The sequence below is a fragment of the Trachurus trachurus genome (assembly GCF_905171665.1).
Source record: "Trachurus trachurus genome assembly, chromosome: 1".
NCBI classification, from domain to species: domain Eukaryota; kingdom Metazoa; phylum Chordata; class Actinopteri; order Carangiformes; family Carangidae; genus Trachurus; species Trachurus trachurus.
The window spans coordinates 16760690-16779672 of record NC_139891.1 but is presented as its reverse complement, the minus strand read 5'-3'; the positions used below and the strand labels follow the sequence as shown (position 1 = coordinate 16779672).

Genomic DNA, 18983 nt, shown 5'->3' with positions numbered 1-18983 from the left:
GATGACTGTTGACAATGACATATGGTCTGACATAAGTGAAAAGGTTAAAGCAAACATAAATATAGGCCACGGGTAATATGGTATGTCAGTAGGTGTGTGTATTTGTGTGTGCTTTGAATGCATCAGGGTGGGGCAGCATTTCATGAGATCATACAACAGATTAAGGACTGGGCGTGGAGGTGTGGAGCTCCACATATGATGCCAAAGACTTCACAGTGCTATGATGATGGCCTTTTACACACACACACACGCGCGCGCTCATGTGTGCGCGCGCATACACGTCGTGCACTCGTGCAGATACACAACCGTGGTGTTATGCTCAGATGAGCATGAGGAGCCAGAGAGTCTGGTTCAGTGACTGAGCACCATGTAAGAAATTGGGCATGAAAACAACAGTAAGGAGGGAATGAGGGAGAGAGAAGCGTAGATATAAAAGAAAGGACATTCACCAAGGGGCTGTGGGTGTGGTGCGATAAAAGATCAACATCAGAAGAGAGTCTGTAACTGACTTTATCACAAATGTGTCTGAATCTACATGACTCACTATTAAAGCGTCGAGTTCAAAGGAGCTGAAAGGTTTCGATGGACAACCTAAAACTTGTAGTTAATACTTTCACAAAATATAATTCCTCTCCCATCTTATTTCCTCTACCGCCAAACTAATTTAATTCCTTGAATGTACTTTACTTTCAGTTTTGTCCTGATTTGCCAAGTGTTGAATCATAGTTTCCTCGTTTTCATCCGGTTCCACCACTCCCCCCCCCCCCCCCCCCCCCTCGCTTCACCCTGGATTCATAATCTAATTAGAAAAGTTAACCAGGGGGATAAAGTAAACATCTCTGCGGATGCTCCATCATCCTGCTTCTTTCCTAAATCTACACTGCCGAGCATTTCTACAGATGAAGGGTCTGAGGGGACCACAGGAGCTTGTCGTGCGAGTGCAGATACATGCACAGTCCTCACAGCTTACCAAAGACTCTGGCCACGAAGCCCAGGGGGAAGTGTGAGGCGAAGGCGGTGAGGAACCAGGGGGTGGCGTACAAGCTGGGTCCAATCTCTTGCTGCTCCAGGTGGCTGTACAGATCCCTGTGGTAGTCATGGAGGAGCCGTGACAACTGGTACATCTGAATCTGACATCAACACACCACAGTTAGTTTTTTTTTTTTTACTAATCAGACTGGCGGCATGTTGTTGAGCGTTCAGGGCAGCTTGCGTTTTTATGGTTTTGTATGTGGTTTCTTGCAGTGCAGTTACAGTAACTCTTTAGAGCATTGCTACAGTACATAGCCTTCACTCGAAAATGTAAGATGCAAGATGCAAGATGCCACCAAGATAACATGGAGAGACGCATGATTGTACTGCTTTTGTTTTCTTCGATGAGTCAACATCATGAATGTTTCTGAAAGGCGCAGTTAACCAGTGTTTGTCGCTGAACCACATCTAGAGAAGTTCTTGAAACGGTTCCTGTTGCACCGGAGGTAAGGGAACCGATTTAAAGTAGTTATCTCCTTTTACGTATTCAATTTTTTCCACTGTTGATTTTTGTGTCAAAATGAATAAAAGCACAGAAAAGCAACAGCCATAGAGTACTGTATATAATTTAGGCACTATTCACCTTGATCATAGTACTGTATATCGGTCTATAGCAGTAGCAGTAGTTCTATCAAAGAGTGAAATCAGGCACTCAAGTATCAAAACCTCACAGTCACATGTCACAAAGACAATGAGAGATAAATACACTGATTGATTATTACGTAGACCTCTCCTTGATGTGATTTAACTATGATAGGTGACACAACCCACAAATAGACAGTGTTGACATTGTGTGTGTGTGTGGACATTTTACCTGCAGTACAATCATGTCAGGCCTGTACTGTTTACGAAGCCCGACGTCATACATTAGAAATTTGAGCATGTTGAAGGCATCCTCCTCCCCCATGTGTAACAGCAGGACTCCTGCAATGAAGGACAGGCCCTGACAGTAGCCCACCTACAATGACAAAAAATACAAACTTGTATGTCTACACCAACAGGGAAGTGGAAAGGAGCTTAAGCCTGAAAGACAGTTGACAGCTAACCCTGGGGAGGGGCTGAGAGGGCTGCCCCTGAAGGAGAGAGAGAGAGAGAGAAGAATGAAATGATACCTCAGGGTCCAGCAGTGAGTAGGCCTTCAGTAAGTTATACAGAGACAGCTGTCCTGCCCCCAGCTGGGCTTGGAAATAGGGATGAGTGGGAAAAGTGCGACCTGGGACAAAAACAAGAGAGATGTTATCTACATTGCAAAATATGTGCAGTGTTTGTGTTTTTGTAGGAAACATCATGCTAGATGTTTTTGTGAAGTCTGCGATCAACCTGATATTCATCTCAAAGCACACTTACTGTACAGTTTCAATACATTAGATATACATGATTGTGTCTGACAGTTTCCCGCAAAGCATCTGAGAGATGTACAATAAAAAAAAAGCAACGCCCCTGGGAGTGTGCACATGTTTGGACAAAATATAAACTATGCTGAACTTCATCTGAGGAGGATCGTCTTCACACTGTGCTGTTGATGTAAAAAAAAAAAAAAAAAAAGAAGCTCAGTATATGAACGTGTGGCAACTCATTCCAAGCTGTGCTTACTAACATGTTCATGAAAACATGAAACATGAATGTGGCTTTATACAAAGGCGTCGTACTCTCCCCGCAGAGGCTTCACAGCTGTGACATGGACCTTTCAAAAGTGACAACATAATAAGGACCTGGGATGTGTAATAGCACATTGTTAAAGTGGGCTGGTGTAATAGGCAGATGTGTGTGTTTTGAGTTCTTGGCTTACAGTGGGTGACAGTGAGGCTTTGGAGAAGACAATGAGGTCCATGTGAGTGTGTACATATGGAATGTGCTGTGGGGGCTTTATGTTTGCGAACATAATGCCAGGAGTCCCTCCCCTGCCTGGAGCAAGGTGTGTATTTGCATGTGTACAATTTCTCTGTGTCCTAAATGTTACGTGTGTGGGAGTGCTAAAACGACTCAAAATGATAAACCTCCTTCCTCTTGCTATACACTGCAGGTCTAAGTCTGTGTTTTGTTTTGCCGTTTTACGCGGAGCATACATCAGTTTGTCTTCTACCTGCAAAACACTGTGGTGTATCGACATCATAAACACTGTGCGCTTTTATCCAAAAGCGCATGACACCTTCTGCATGGGCCATGTCACCACATATCACTGTACATCACATGCCGCCACCGCCATCCCCACCCTTTTCAATGTAGAGTGAATAACATGATGAGGCAGATGAAAGACACAAGGTCAACAGCAAAAACACATACGGTTAAGTGCTAGAGGGAGAGATATGTGGGTGGATGTGTATCTAAGTATGTGGGTGTTATATGGGTGGAGTGTAGGAACTGTGTGTGTGTTTTTGGGTGGGGGGTGTTGGGAGCTTTTAAGGGTGAAAGTGTTAAAATGAGGTTTTAAACACTGTTAAGTATTATGAACAGTGTTTCTGCAATGTTCACCTACTCAAATTGGGTTAGGGAGGGACTTTTGATACCACATTATGATGCAATTGAATTTCTTTTTCAGTGTCTAACTGGCCAAAGAATGGCGCAAAGCCAAAGGGAATAATAGTACTTAACTTACTAATTAAGAACTTAAATTTATAGAAATGTATGTCACATTTTTGTTAAGTACTTCTCAGTTGTGTATAGCAATACTTCCAAAAATAATAAAAAATCATTGTATATGACCAGGATCCATATAAAAAGTAGGAGGGACTGTAGCAGTGACCGTGACAGTGTTTGCTCCAGGTCTGACTGAAAATCTACTGTCACACTAATATCACTGCTGATTTAGGGGCTCAGGGGGCTCTGAGCGCCCTGAGCCCCCTGAGCCCCCGCGACCAACGACCGTGCCCACCAAACGCACTTTTGGAGCGCTCATTATCTCTCAGAATGCTGCTGTAACCAGGTTACCACACGAGTCGTCTCACTTCCGAGCCGCTTGACGAGCATCGCGCTGTTCCAATAGCTGAACAGATTTAAACTCTGAGTACTCTGAGCACCGCGACAAAAAAAAGGAAGCGCAGAGAGCGTTTTTTCCGCCAAGGGCGCTGAGCGCTGTGAGTGCTGAACTCCATAGGATCTGAATGTAAAGTAGACGCCCAGAGCGCTAAAAGCGCGTCTGGTGGACACGGCCCCTTATAGATTACTGTATATAGCAAAAAAGTTTTATTACTTTACAGTGAAATTTGAGATTTTTGAATCCCACCGAAGACCTATTGGCGCAGTGGTTAAAGCGGCCGCCCCATGTAGAGGCTACAGTCCTCAACGCAGGCGTCCCCGTTTCGAAACCCGACCTTTCCTGCATGTCATTCCCCCTCTCTCTGCCTCCCCCTTTCCTGTCTCTCCCTGTGCTATCCAATAAAGGCAAAAAGGCCAAAAAATATACTTTAAAAAAAAAAGTGTAAAGGTGTATCCGGGATAAGATACGTACACACACAGAGAGGAATAGTAGTGTGTACACAGTATATACATTTCTTTGTTTCCTCTCAATCCATAAAATAGCACAGTAGCTTCAAATTACATCATAAATACAGCACAAATATTCTTTGTGTGTGTGTGTGTTTTACCCAGGTCGATGAGGATGGCATGTTGCTGTGAGGTGAGCTGTTTCAGCAGCTCTTTGTATGGAGTGTGATTGGCAGGGGGTCTGGAGGGAAGGGTCTGCCTGAGCAGGTACTGTTCAGAGAGAAACTTCCAGATCTCACCACGATGCTGTCTCGGGACACCTGGACGAAAGAGACAAATTAAGTGGGGGTGGGTAGGATGGGTGGGGTTGGTTAAGGTGGGGCAGTGCAAGGATCGTACAAAATATTCTGGTGCTTGACAGCTGCCAGGGGCAGATCTTGACAGACATTACTCAAAACCACTTATCATTATGTCCTTTACGCAAATCCTAGGGTGATGGTAGGGTGATCTAACAACATAACCTGAAAATGTCATGAATTTGAGGAATCTGAGGGAGCCACGCATAGGAGCCTGAGCTCAACTGTAAAAATACTTGACATTAACCAAGTGATGTGGCAGCCAGATGTGGGCGTTGGGAGGAATACTTTTTTTTTTTTTTTAAATCATGGAGCAGTAAAAAAAAGAAAAAAAAGAAAAAGGATAATGATAATTAATGATAAATAACCAAAGATTTGATTAATTCAAAGACAATATGATAAACAAAGGACATCATCACAGGACAAAAACAAAGCCATGGATCAACTGTTTTACATCTGATGTCCATCATTCACAACTGAACTACCCCTAATCGTTTCAGGAAAGTGGAACTAACCCCCCAAAAAAAACATTAATGGAAAAAATTGAAAAGATTCAATCACTGACAAATGAATAATATAAGTAATGACATGCATGTGAAATTGTCAAATGATTTGAAAACTTCAACATTTTACATTTTAATTAAAATGTTAATTAGTTATTTATCACTCCATTTTGTCAATTCACATGCATTTTCACCTCCCATTTCATTCAATCACTTTTTGTGAATGACTTTTTGTTACTTCCATCTCTCATTGACGGACGGCTGTCTGAAATGCGTCTTCATGGTGAGGGGGTATCAAGTATCAAGTAGGTTCATTCTTGAACTTGGGGATACATTTCTGTGGCAAATCTGTGTTTAGAATATGGACCGCAAATATTTTCCCCGATTACAAGGATTCTGTCTTTTGACTTGTGCATTATTTTAATCCCATGGACTCTGGATGTCTGGTGCACCACACAATTACTGTGCACTTCAAAATTTGATTCATTTTATTTCAGTAAATTAAAACTGAACTCAAGCTCAGAAACAGATGTGTCTAAGCTTTATTTATCCCGGTAAGTTTCACTAAGAACAATACTCTAAATTTCAGAACACCCTGTTCACACCTGAAACCCCTCCCAGTACAACCGAAGCCACAAGTGTGTTTTGCTGAGCAGCTTGACAGATGTTGAATGTTACAGTAAGTTAAAGTTATTTTCTATTTGGATGAGAATTTGTTGACAAAATTGACACAATGTCTATATAAATAAAATAAACGATAGATCAATATATATGAAGCTATACCAGACTTACAGACTTTATTGTCATTGTTGTTACTGTAAAAAACAAAACTCTTTGGCAGTGAGCAAATACTTAAAAAATACAATAAATGAAAAAACAAATAGATCAACAGATGGATCATAAGTGCAGGTGCTATGATTCAGGAACGAGTGCTTTGCAAAAGCCTCGGGGAAACAACTACCGTTGTCATCGCCATGCTGCACAACATAGCTACGAACAATTTGTCAGTTAATGTTTTCAGGCATGTGGTCGCGTGTGTAATTGCACATTTTTGTGGGAACTTATGCGCTGATTAACTGGTGATTGATATCAAAATCGATTTGCTTGGCATCGATTGATCTAGTTTCAGCACTGTGGTGGTGGACAGCTCCTGTGAAGAGCTTCTTGAAGAGCTTCTTTAGCAGGATCGCAATTTTCTCCTAAGAAGGGCATTAAGAACTCGTCTGGGAAACTCTTAAGTCTTAGCTGAGCAATTTTCAAGTCCTTAAAGGTCGATCTTAACTGGGAGATGCAGCCAATGTCTGAACATGTAAAGGCCTTTGCAGCTCTACTCCTTCCCTCTTCCCCTCAGGGGGCGTGGCCAGGATCTTATTAGTTTGATGGAATCAGTTTGTATCACAATCCATGTCTTGACGCTGCTTCTCAAAGTTTTAACACCGCTTTCCACTGACCACTATCATTTCTGCGTGTTCTCTCCTGTTTTGCTCTGAGGTAGAGGGGCAGAGGAGGTGACCTTCCTGTCCGCTGTGCAGAACATGCTGATACTAGAAAATGAACAGAACAGAGAGCCCCTGCCAGTGAGAGATGGGACAGCGGGGGTAAGGCTGTCGAAGGAAAATATCCACTTCACATACACCGGATTCATGCCCCTTTCTTTTTGCTGTATTTCAGAAGAAAAAAAACACAGCTCAGGCCAAGGCTGATGATAAGACGAAACGTTACAACACATATTATCAGTTTTGGAGCTTTAGACGTTAAGCTCTGGTCAATATTTGAGAATACCTGGTGATTTTGAAAAAGAACAAACATTTCCATGACGTGCTGATTTTTTTTTTTTTGCATTATTTGAGCCAAAAGCATACAGTACCTTGTGCAACAGCAGCATGTATGGTCTCTTTGTCAAATTTGACCTTTGCCCTCCCGGGGGTCCCCAGCATCTTCTCCCACACCAGAGTGACGTCCTTCAGACATGGAGTGATTTCCTCGTAGTCGAGCTTCAGGCGCTTGTTCTGCAGGTCGCTCTCTGAGGCTACAGATGTAGAAACAGACAACACGAGTCATTAACATGGCGGTCCCCCGGCTCCCTTTGTCTCAGTCCTCTAATGTGTTTATATGTTAGTTGCAGGTTTTTGGTGTGGCTGCTGCTGCAGCTGTGGCATCGTGATAGCGTGGGAACAGCTGGCCGTGCACTAGGCCCCGTCCACATGTTTGTTATTCTTTCACTTTGGTTTCACATTGCGTCTGACATCAGCTGCTGCACTGATGCACTTTCATCCATTACTAATAGTGGCTTCCACCCACTTAACAGGTCATAACAGTTATAACAGTGTTATAACAGTTCAGCAATCACATCTACCAAGGCCATAAGAAGGAATAAATAGTTACATGAAGTAAAGTACATAATAACGCCCAAATACACGGCTTTTATCATTTGGGAAATTGGGGTAAAAGCAAACAGCCAGCTGGAAATGTGGGAAACGTCTTCTTTTAGCTCTGATTTTGGTCTCTACCAACTCCTATGAGAAGTCTTGAGATCTGTATCTTCAGCCCTGCATCTGTCTGACCCACCTGGGATTCACAGTGGATCACTTAGCTTGAGTACTGTGAGTCTAGAAATATGTGAAACACAAGTTTTTTAAAGACTGAATCATACTATAATTCGACATACAGTACTACAACAACAAGGAGGCAGAGATAATATCAAAGGTAAGACATCATCCAATCACACATGAGAAACCCTGGCTGTGGACTTTTCAGATTAGCAGAGGTCACAAACTAAACACAAACATGTAAACCATAAATTCTGCTACAACATTTTGACACCAGTGATCAAAGAAGGTGAGGGCACACCCAGCGCCCCTCATCTGTTCCTCTCTTTTTGACAACACCCTTCCTCTCTCCCTCTTTTAATCTATTCACCCACAGACCATCTCGTCTTCTCTGTCTCTTTTCTGCCAACACTTAACTCATTCTTTCTCAGTCGATCCCACATTGATCTGATCCGTCAACCGCGCTTTCCCCTCCTCCTTTTTCTCCCTCCTTCCCCTGGTGGACCTACCCCACCCTTTCCGCTCATGTGTGGTGTCCACCCAGTGAACAGCTGCAACTTGGCAGAGCTGGACAGAGTAATGTCATCGCTACAGGACAGGACGGAGACGGGAGGCCACTTCCAGTTCCAACCTGCACTCATACCTTCCAGCAAACAGAGGAAATTGGGTGTAGCAGTAGGTGCTGGGAGTTTTGCAGCACAGTGCATACACAATGTACAAAGCAAGAAAAAAGTGAAAGGGGAGTAATCAAAATATCATAGCCTTAATGAACAAACTAATAATATACAAATTCAGTGCCCTGCAGAAAGGTGCTTTGCATGTAACGACTCCAGAAAAACACATAAAAAAAAAACTTGGCACAAGATTAAATGAGAAAATCTCAAGATGTCTGAATGCTTCTTATGAGGTGCTGTAAATCATGGCCTTGGCAATCAAAGTTAGAGAAGTAACAGGAGCGACCTGGAAGGCGTATCCTGGATAATGAAAGAAGAAAACTTGGATGGAGCAGACGGCTGACACACCCAGAGTAAGAATAGATGCCGTTGGAGAGCCTGTGGTTCTGCTCTCTGTCTTATCAGCCGTCTGGAGCAGGCACAGTCTAGTCTATCACTGTGGCCTCCATTGGCTCAGCTTGTCCTCAATCTCTCCTCTCCTCAATCTCTCCACTTGCTTCCTTCTCTCTCCATTTCTCTCCCTCTCTTCCCTCTCTGCCGCCGCACCACCGCACCCATGATTAACACAGAATGGGACAGGATACCCCACCCTGAAGCTGACAAAGATACACACACACGCACACTGATGGAGGCACACACACACACACACACACACAAACTTTCACAGTTGACCCACAAACCAGTTACAGTACCAGGGAACAGTCAGAGAGATAAACTGATAGAATGGAGGACACAAGAGTTGAGCTCCACCCAGACACATAACGAAGAGAAAGGTGGAGCGCACCCAGAGGGAGGAATAAAACACAATAAAACTATAGAGACATGAATCTTGTTGTGCGTGAATGCAACAACTGTGTTTCGCTTTCTCTGTGTGTGAGCGTGTGTGTGAGCAGGGATGGAGACCGAGCCCCGGTGCTAAATGAACCCCGCGGCTACGTTATTCAAGACCGCAGTATCGATCAGCTCCAACCTTAACGCTGCTGTTATTGGCAGTGGAGTTAAATGTTATCTTACACGTTTTCACACCGTGGTCAAATATCCGTCTATGTGTAATGTATTTTCACAACGAGACGCCTCTCTCAGCCGCTCACTCTGACTGCCTGCTGCGTCTGTCAGCGGGGATGTTTTTCACACGCACGTAAGCTCGAGGCAGCAGCAGAGACACCAGTTAGACCTTGTAAAGAAGGCGGAGACAGCTAAACGATTCAAAGAGTTGCTCTACTTCACAAAAGTCGATGCAGATACCGCACGCTGTCACAAGTGACAAATGTATCGCGTGCAAGGGCGGCGACACGAGTGTTGTGCTCTGGCATATCTCTCAACATACAACATACTGATTTGTTGATTTATAAACAAATTTATTAACTTAATTCATGATTTATAAATTTAATTTATAAATTGTAAACTTTTTTTCTTGTAATGCTTTATCTTTTTTTATTTCAAGCTAAAAAAAGTAATATATTCTAAGTAAAATTAATATATTTTGTCCTCAAAAAGTATCGATGAGAGCACCGTTAAAATACCAGACCAATAAGTTATACTACCGATAAAATCTTAGCACTACCCATCCCTGTGTGTGAGTGTGTATGTGGTTTTCATATTTAGATAGCAGCCATTTCTATCTGTGTGACGAGTGAAGTGTTACGTGTGTGTCGATTAAAGATTTGCATACACTGCAGGTAGTTAGGGGCGTGATAGATAGCTGGGGATGTGTTGGTACGTGCCAACTGGGTCAGGGTAGAGCTGGTGCACACGCCCATGGATATATCAACCACAAAAAAATACACACACACACACACAGACGCACAACTTCACCTAATATAATCAGTTCATTTGTGGTGGGTCTTAATATTCAAAGATTTAAAAAGAACAGGTGTGCACTTGTTCATCTACCTGTGTGTGTGTGTGTGTGTGTGTGTGTGCTTGTACATCTGGAAAAGTGTGCCACCAGAAATAAGCCAAGAGAGGCTTGATCATTCATGATATCATGCAGGTCAATTTTCAACAAGACCTGGCAGCAGAAACATGTATAGCGGTCAGGGCCGTTGCTAGGAATTCTGGGCCCCCTTAAAGAATACTAGAGTGGGCCCCTACCCCCTGACTTTTCCACTTTTTTTCTTTGACTACGTATGTATTATCATGTTTTATTAACTATGAGTATTAGTCAGGGTCTTATGCAGAATAAATGTTATACAAAGATTAGACTGCTGGGTTTTTTTGTTCATGAATACCAGTCCAAATGACTATAGCTGTCTGCTTCACACCATGAACAGGAATATTTCAAATGGTCCCAGATTATGTTGTATGTTGCTTTTACATTTCAGGCCAACATTCACTTGATCCAGACACACAATACATAATAACAGCTAAAAGTGAGTTTTTAGGGGCTCTCCAGTGTGTATGTGTGTTTTAAGAGCTCTTCATACAGACAACTTACCCTGCAGTTTCTGGTTCTCCCTCTCCATCCTCTGCAGCAGGATCTGTTGCAGGATGGCTTTCCTCCACAGCTCCCTCAGTTCCTCTTTGCTCCTCTTCGTCCGCTCCTCAGGCAGCACCCTCATGGAGGAGTCTCCACTTCCTGCAACTCCCACCTGGCCCACGCATACTCGACCCCCCTCTAGACAGGAATCCCCTCGTTCTGAGAGACACAAGGAGTTACATTACATTACATTACATTAGAGTGAGTCAGGTCATGCTACATTAGAGGTCAATTGCAGCAGCAAGTAAAGGATGCAGGTATAATAATAACAATATCATGGTTAACAACATTCATACTAACTCTCCTAGTATTAAGAAAAAACATGTATCATAACATATCATTTATCATCGCATATGGTGAGTATGTTGTGTTAAGCAGCAGAGCTTGTTGGGGGAAATGAAATATGTGATGTGAAACAAACCATTCTCTAAACTCTAAACATGTTTTTATGTTTCATTTTTATAGCAAATATAATATATTTAAAAAAAATACTCAATCTAAGAGGGAAAGTTTGTCTATACATTTTCAATTCATGACAAATCTTCACATTATGAGGAGTAAATTACATAATCACTGTGAAGGGATTCGTTTTTAAACAGTCATCCATTCATTGCTCTCGTCTAACTTATTAAGTGACATTTCAGCGCCATGCAGGCCTTCGTCTGAATTCCAACCCACAATCTTGTGGGTATGTGGCATGTGTCCTAACATGCCAGTTATTGCCACCATGGTCAGGGCGGAAAAAAAAGAAAAAGGAGACAGGTTATGCAGCAGGAAGTAACTGCATTTCTCCGTATTCTTTGACTTTTTCCTGCATTTCATCAATGTTTTGTTTTTATCTATACATACAAGTTGATTTAGAAATGGCAAAAGCTGGAGAGAAGCTGCCTGTCCTCCTCTCCCTTTCTCTCTGTCAATCCCTCGGACACTCATCAAAATAAAAAAAGAAAAATGCTAAACATAGATGTAGTTGACACAGTTGGGTGCAACACACACACGGGCAAAAAAAATGTGTTTGTGTGACTCCACCCCAAAGTACAGGGTGGATCCCAAACCTCAAAATACACTGTGTTGTTTAGAAAAAGGACAGAACAACTATCCAGATAGCACTTGCTTCGCTCTCAGTTCGTAGGAACATCATGATTGAGGTTAGACAAACATATACAGTACACACATGCATGCACGCACGCACGCACGCACACACACACATACCTAACTTGGCTTAGGTATGTTTGATGGTTATCTTTCCAAAGACTCTTCCCAGGAAAATCAAAAATGCCAAAGATAAATTTTGCCATAGATTCGCTTCAAAAACTAACCTACATATTACACATCAATATATTACAAGCACACACGTTGACGATAGCGTTCTTTGTGCCAAATGAGGTTAACATCAATGTGCACTTGTGTGTGTCTGATAGAAACTTTCCGAGTTCTGCTGAAACCAGCAGTCACTATACAAACAGACAGCTCTTGAGTTCTAAGAGACGTGAGGATAAACCAGACACATGTGTAAGACAGACACACACCCAGTGAAGATTTAACTCACTTGAGGGAGTTGTGTATTTGTTAGACAAACACAGACTGCTACGCCGCTTCAACAGAAGAGAAAGAGCTACTTCTCAGGTGTGAAAAATGTATACCTGCATGCACACACACACACACACACACACACCTGAACAGATATACACACCATCTTGTCCTGCAGGCCTTGTGGGGACTCTCTACTTATCCTGGCCTAACCTTAACCTGCATATGCTTAATGTAAACACTAAATCCATCTTAACGTCAAAAAAAAAACCACACACACGCACGCGCACATGCACACCTTCTTGTACAAAGTGGCACAATCCACTCCCTGAGCAAACACTCCAGCTTAGCCAGAACCGAGTCCCAGCACACGCACTTGTACGCTCACAGTCACACACGCACAGACAACATGCAAAGTGGGTCAACAAGGCTGGCGCTTTCCTCTGGCGCTGTCTGTGTGTGGACTGTCAACATGACCTTGAGACACCACCACCCCCTCAAACACACAAACACACAAAAAAACACACACTGGACACACCCATGACCTCATGCATGTAAGCACACACCCAACTCCAAACCCCACTCAACACCGCATTCAGCCAGCGCGAAGCCCATCACAGTGACCTGCTAAAAGTTAAAAGCTCTGGTTTTCCTTTTACTTCACGGCAGTTGACTGTCAAAATAAAACATCAGGGGTGGATTTCATTGCTGACAAGGGGAGAGGTTTTACCTGCTTCTTGCTTTTTTTAATTGAAGCAGAAACAATGCACAGTGACGAAGTTCCCAGCCTAACTAATCCTTCATCAAAAACATATTCAGTGGGAAAGTGGATAAAAAGGTCACATTAGTCCCACATTCCTGTTGCATTTATTGGACCCTAAAACAAGAATCCAGAGGGGTGTGTACAGGAGAGATCAAATTGATGGGAATGCCTTACAGTGCAATATAACCTTTACCTCTGCAAAGAGCATACCTTTGTGAGGGTTATTGAGACTGCTGTGGAGAGGAGTGGATTCAGCGGTATGGAGAGAGTACGGCTGCAGTGGTTTGCTTTAGTTTTTGGCACCTCTCTGTGGCTGCACAAAAAAACACACAGAGCCAAACAACAGTGTGTGGCTTTTCCTCTAAACCTCTTTTCAAAAAAAAAAAAAAAAAAAAAAAAAAAAAATGATCCTGGTGTTTGACCTGTTCTGCCCACGGCTTTGAGATTCTTTCAAGAGCTTTATTTGTCTGTACAGGTGTAATCTGTTATTTCACTCATTCCCATGGACAATATCACAACTTGTATGGCAGCAACAGAAGTAATTGGGACTAATCTTAAGTGGTGAAGCTAAAACTGAACATCTAAACAGCCATCTCTATTGTTTTGTTTTTTTTGGTGTGGCTTGACTTACCTGACTTTCAGCGTGACTTAAGTCAAGCCACGCTAAGAGAAGTGCCATGCTAAGAGAAGTGCCGCTGTTTATGATTCAGGTTCAGTGCAGAGTGACAAAGCTATGTTGCTGTACACAGAGCCACAAGAAAAACATAAACTAACTACAAAAACATATTTTAGACACTCCCTATGAAAACAAACAGGTGGACCTACAACAAAATGATATTACACCATAGCTACATAAAATGTTATGCCATTATAATTACAAGAACGTGAAGGTGTTATTCTTTAGTTACAGCGTGACCAACCCAACTATCTCAACTGTCAACACTTCTTCTGTCTTTTTGCTCTCTCATTCACACAGACGCACACAGTACACATAATTATCCATACGGAGGATATGGGAACAGGCAAGCACAAGCATGATTCCCATGTCAGCACAGGCAGACAGTGATCGACGGACTGATATGACTGAAAACTTATCTGTGGTTAAAATTTTATATCACTGTAGACAAGACGCAGTATTTTTTACTTGTACCCCACACACTGCTATAATATTTGACAGGGCTGCCAATCTGCAAACATAAGTACTTTGATTAATTGTACTCAGCGGAGACATTAAAGCTTTTCCCCGACTAGTTTGTTTCATATCAGTCATACCAGTTTCTGGTGTTACACATTTATTATTATCTATTATTATTTAAACCTTTATTTCGAACATGTCAAGTAGTATAAAAGAACCTGATAGAAGATAAAGCAAACCATAACAAAAAAGGAAGACAAATAGTAAATAGAAAATTTAATTAATAAATGATATTCATCAACAGTCATGCCTAAAAGGGAGTAGGAAGAAGTAAAACACGTTTAAGATCTTACCCATTGTCCTTTTTTATCATATTATCCTCTAATAAGTATTGTAATACCACTTTGTCAAGATATCAGACCTACTGTACATTCATATTCAACCAATATGCATCTATATACAACCCATATACTCACATATACAGCAATGAGTCCTGTTGTAAGCTGACTTAGTGATGCCAAAATAAAAGCGAATCCAAAACAAGAACAAACGACCACAGCAATGCACAGGTGAAGCTTTAGTGTTAAGTTGGAGGCTGTAAGAGTTACTAGCTATGTTGAGGACTGCATTGGCTTTTCCTGGACTTTAAAGTGCCAACAACCCATAGTTTTTTAATACTTTAATGAGGCGATTTGAAAGAGCACAACTGAATATAACCTGGGTCTATTCATTATACTTATGAGTTTACAAAGGTAAAATAGTAGTGGACACTGTACTGGTCCTCAGAGCAGTGCGTTCTGAATGTTTGGCCGACATATTTCAGTAAAAAAAAAAAACCCCACAGCACTCTGTACTATAAACCATAACTAATCTAATAGATGTGAACGAATGACAAGTAAGAGTGACTCCGAGTGGAAAAGCTTTCTCACTGCACCACTGTCAGCACGTGGGGAATAACAGCACAGGTGAAGAAGTACCGTAGTCAAGTTCTTTCTTTTTTTGGTAGGATGTATGTAGTACTGTACGTGTGCCTAGATGAGAACATGTGTTTACACAAGTGTCTTGACCTGGAACTGTCTTCTTCCTAAGAAGAAGACATGTTGAACTTTGCAAGTGGAGCATGCAGCGTAATCCTAGTGTTTTGCTTGTCAAAGCTCTTTTGTACACACAGACACACTTACAATCACCAAGCGCACAAAGCTGGTATTCTTGTCATTCAGGCAAGTTACCTGAGTGATACCAAACTGTTGTTGTGACAATAAGCAAAATATGTCACACAGTGATATGAAATTATATATCATGCCAACATTACAAATGCCCTTAAATACACTTTCCTGTGCAGTATATTTTGTTTTCAGCCGTGCAGTCAGATAGACAGATGACAGATTTTTTGTTTCAGATGTCAATCTGAACATGGTCCATTAAAACAAAATCTGTCCTGTTCGGTTTGCATGTCTCGGTTTCGTTCACAGAAATGCGTGAGACGTCAGGGCAGAGCGGTGAAACAAGTTAAACAAGTAACATTATCTAAGTTGACATGAGCTACGTTTGTAAGCGATCAAACGATCAAACCTTTGCATTATTAGGAAAAAAACAAAACTTCATCAGATCTGTTCAACCTGCAAAAAGCTGAACATGCAGAATGAGATATTATGAGGCCTCAACAAACAAATAAGTGATACAAGTGTTACAATACATGTAAAATGCATCACATTCCTATACGATTTCCCTTTCTTGGACAACTTGTGAAATATTTTTTAGGGTACAATTACCAGCCGCTATATGGACAAACAATGTGACTTGGTCTGGTCCTAATTAGAGAACTTTATACAAAGATAAATACATTTTTTGTGAGAGTGTGTTTTCTTACCGGCTGTGTCTGTGTTCTTTTGAGGTGTAGCGACCCGTAGGAAGATCTGCTGCCTCCATGAGTGGCGGTGACTGCGCAGAGGGCTTTCTCCAACTCCAAATGTTGCACTTGGTGTAGAGAGAGCCGCCACATCTCTAAAAACACAAACATAAGCCCAGTTGAATATATCATAGTGTTGTTTACACATACTCACATACATGTAATTAAAAAAAGAAAGAAACCGGAAATCAATGAGAGAAATATATGAAGGGAGCACAAATTATCCATCATTACGCTTGACACGGTAACAAAACATGATGACTGATTGGTGTTCATGTGTGTACCTGCTCTTTGGTTCAGGACAATCATTCTCTTGGACAGGGGCCAGAAATGGAAATTTCAGAAAATTAGGGACAGAGGAGGAGGAGTGGAGACGAGCACGCAGACCACCCAAAGGACTGAGATGGAGTGATGGAGGTGATAAAAGGAGGCAAAAACACAGATGAAAAGAGAAGCTTAGGTCCCATCCAAAGACAGGGAAAGAGATTTTGCCTGGGAAAAATGCGTTTGTGTAGCACAGCTCTGAAGTGAGAGAGACACTGTATGGGCTGACCAGAGAACCTGTGCACTGCTCTCACCTTCTCTTATTGAGCCGGGCTCCAGAAGAAGGGGAGGAAGGGTGATGAGGGGGCAGAAGAGAGGGGGATGAAGGGCAGGGAGGAACAGGAGGAAGGGTGGAATCGGTTGAGGCATGTCTGAGAATCAGCGCAAGTACAGAGGGACAAAGAGAAAGAGGTGCAAACAAAGTCAAAGACACTGAAAAAAAACATGTAGGCAGAAAAAAAGGTGAAGAGAAGAAGCACAGAAATGGAATAAAAAAGTTTTTGAAGGCAAAGCTTTGAGGCAGACTGTAAGTGAGAAGCTGGTCGTGAGAATGTTGGTTCAATCAATCAAATCAAATAAACTTTATTGTCCCGACAGGGAAATTTGTCTGGGCACATACATAGTGCTGCAGGCATAGAATAAAATTTAAAAAACATACGGAAAACATATTGATCGATTGATGGACTGATTGATTGTTTGAATATCAAGAGTTTAATATAACAAGATGGCTGTACTACATGTAGTTCTATATAACTACAGTATTTATTTTCCTGTACTTATACAGTTTCACTGCATGTCCCTCTCTTATTACCATTAAACTGTGGTCACAGGCTAATTCCCGGTTAATTGCCATTCATACAAAGTTGAGTCTGCAAGTGTAGTTCCTAACAGATCACATACACAGAAATACATACATATTATTTTCAATGATTGATACATATAGCAAGTTGGAATTTATTTCTCTTTCTCACAGTTCCTTCTTCTTTCTTACTGCTTTCCCTCTTTCTATTGCCCTTGTCTCTTATACAGTAACTAGGCCGTGCTCTCTGAGCGTGTGTTAATGGGGAAAACTTCCAGGACACACATAAGTAACGTATTGTTGGAAATTCCAAAAATTCCAAATTCAATGCAAACACAAAGGAATGCAGACAAACCCACACTGTCCTTACTTGCTCTGGTGCGGCGTGTCGGTGCTGACGGAGTAGTGTCGTACGAGCTTGGGCTTCGTGGCGGCAGTGGGGTCCTGTGGAGTGTGAACTAGTGTGTGCACAGGTGAGCACTCCAGCACCAAAGAAGGAGTCGGTGGGTGGCTAAAGGTGCTGGCCCGTCGACGGAAGCCCTGCGGCTGTGCATCACCGGGTAAAGAGGAAGACGAGGGGGACAGGGGTAGAGAAGTGTCAAGGCGCTTCAGGTCTCCTGTTGAGTTGTGGCACCTGAAAAACATTGCAAGAGAGTTAGGAAAAGTAAGCGTTATAGACACAGTATGGTGGTATAGACAAGCCTCCCACACAAACAAAAGCTTCACAGAAAATTCTGTTTACAATAAACACCACCCACAAAAAAGTAATATTTGTCAAAGCAAATGTTTATATTTTGAGAAGTTTTTTTTTCCAGTCCTCCTGGCCAAAGCTTCCATAATAAACGTTGAAGGCTTTGAACACATCCCTCATTAGTACTGTAGCCCCTTCTGTGCTGTTAACTTGTTACTGTTGTCCATGTAACAGCTTACCACAACCTGATCCACCTCAGACCCATATTGTTGTGTCAAGCCAAGCCCGACCAGGCTAATTACCACAGGCCTGACGACAAGGTTGTCTCAGAATCACATAATTGATGATGAGATTCAAGAGATACAAGCAGAGCTGCAGTGGCAGCAGTGACAGCTCTCGCCAGAGAATGGAGTCATCAGTGTGGCTGGGTGTGTTTAGGTGTTGTGCTAACCTGAGTGGGCTGGTGGGTCGTAGCGGAGAGGAGGCAGGCAAAGGGTCGTCTAAGCAGGGTTGATCCAGGCTGCTGTTGACAGTACAGATGGAAGAGCTGCTGTCGCTTCTTTCACTGTTGTCCCTCTGAGCTCTGGCCTTGCTGCTTCCCTGCCACACACACACATGCCAAGAACAAATGTTTACTTTTTACACGTCATCAACAACTGAACACGACAGTCGTTCTTCTAATTTGGTTGATTCTAATTTGGTAAAACACAATTTCTGTTTTTGTTTTTTTTGTTGTTGTTTTTTTTTTTTTTTTGGGGGGGGGGGGGGGGCTTTTATGCCTTAAATTGATAGGACAGCTGTAGATAAACTGGGAAT

At 42.2% G+C, this 18983-nt stretch overlaps 1 protein-coding gene across 3 annotated transcripts in view; it reads right to left on the bottom strand.

Moving 5' to 3' along the window:
- tbc1d1 (TBC1 (tre-2/USP6, BUB2, cdc16) domain family, member 1) overlaps positions 1–18983 on the bottom strand; it is a 49106-nt gene that overhangs the window by 6110 nt on the left and 24013 nt on the right. For 2 of the 3 annotated variants that reach the window (XM_083977519.1, XM_083977521.1), the window contains 11 exons: positions 18619–18767; positions 17847–18110; positions 16932–17048; positions 16638–16751; positions 16315–16448; positions 10975–11175; positions 7182–7343; positions 4617–4775; positions 2145–2245; positions 1847–1990; positions 971–1130 (listed from right to left, as the gene is read on the bottom strand). In XM_083977519.1, coding sequence (XP_083833645.1) covers positions 971–1130; positions 1847–1990; positions 2145–2245; positions 4617–4775; positions 7182–7343; positions 10975–11175; positions 16315–16448; positions 16638–16751; positions 16932–17048; positions 17847–18110; positions 18619–18767 — 1705 coding nt within the window. The remainder of the gene's footprint in view (positions 1–970; positions 1131–1846; positions 1991–2144; positions 2246–4616; positions 4776–7181; positions 7344–10974; positions 11176–16314; positions 16449–16637; positions 16752–16931; positions 17049–17846; positions 18111–18618; positions 18768–18983) is intronic. The other variant, XM_083977520.1, reaches the window with a different exon arrangement.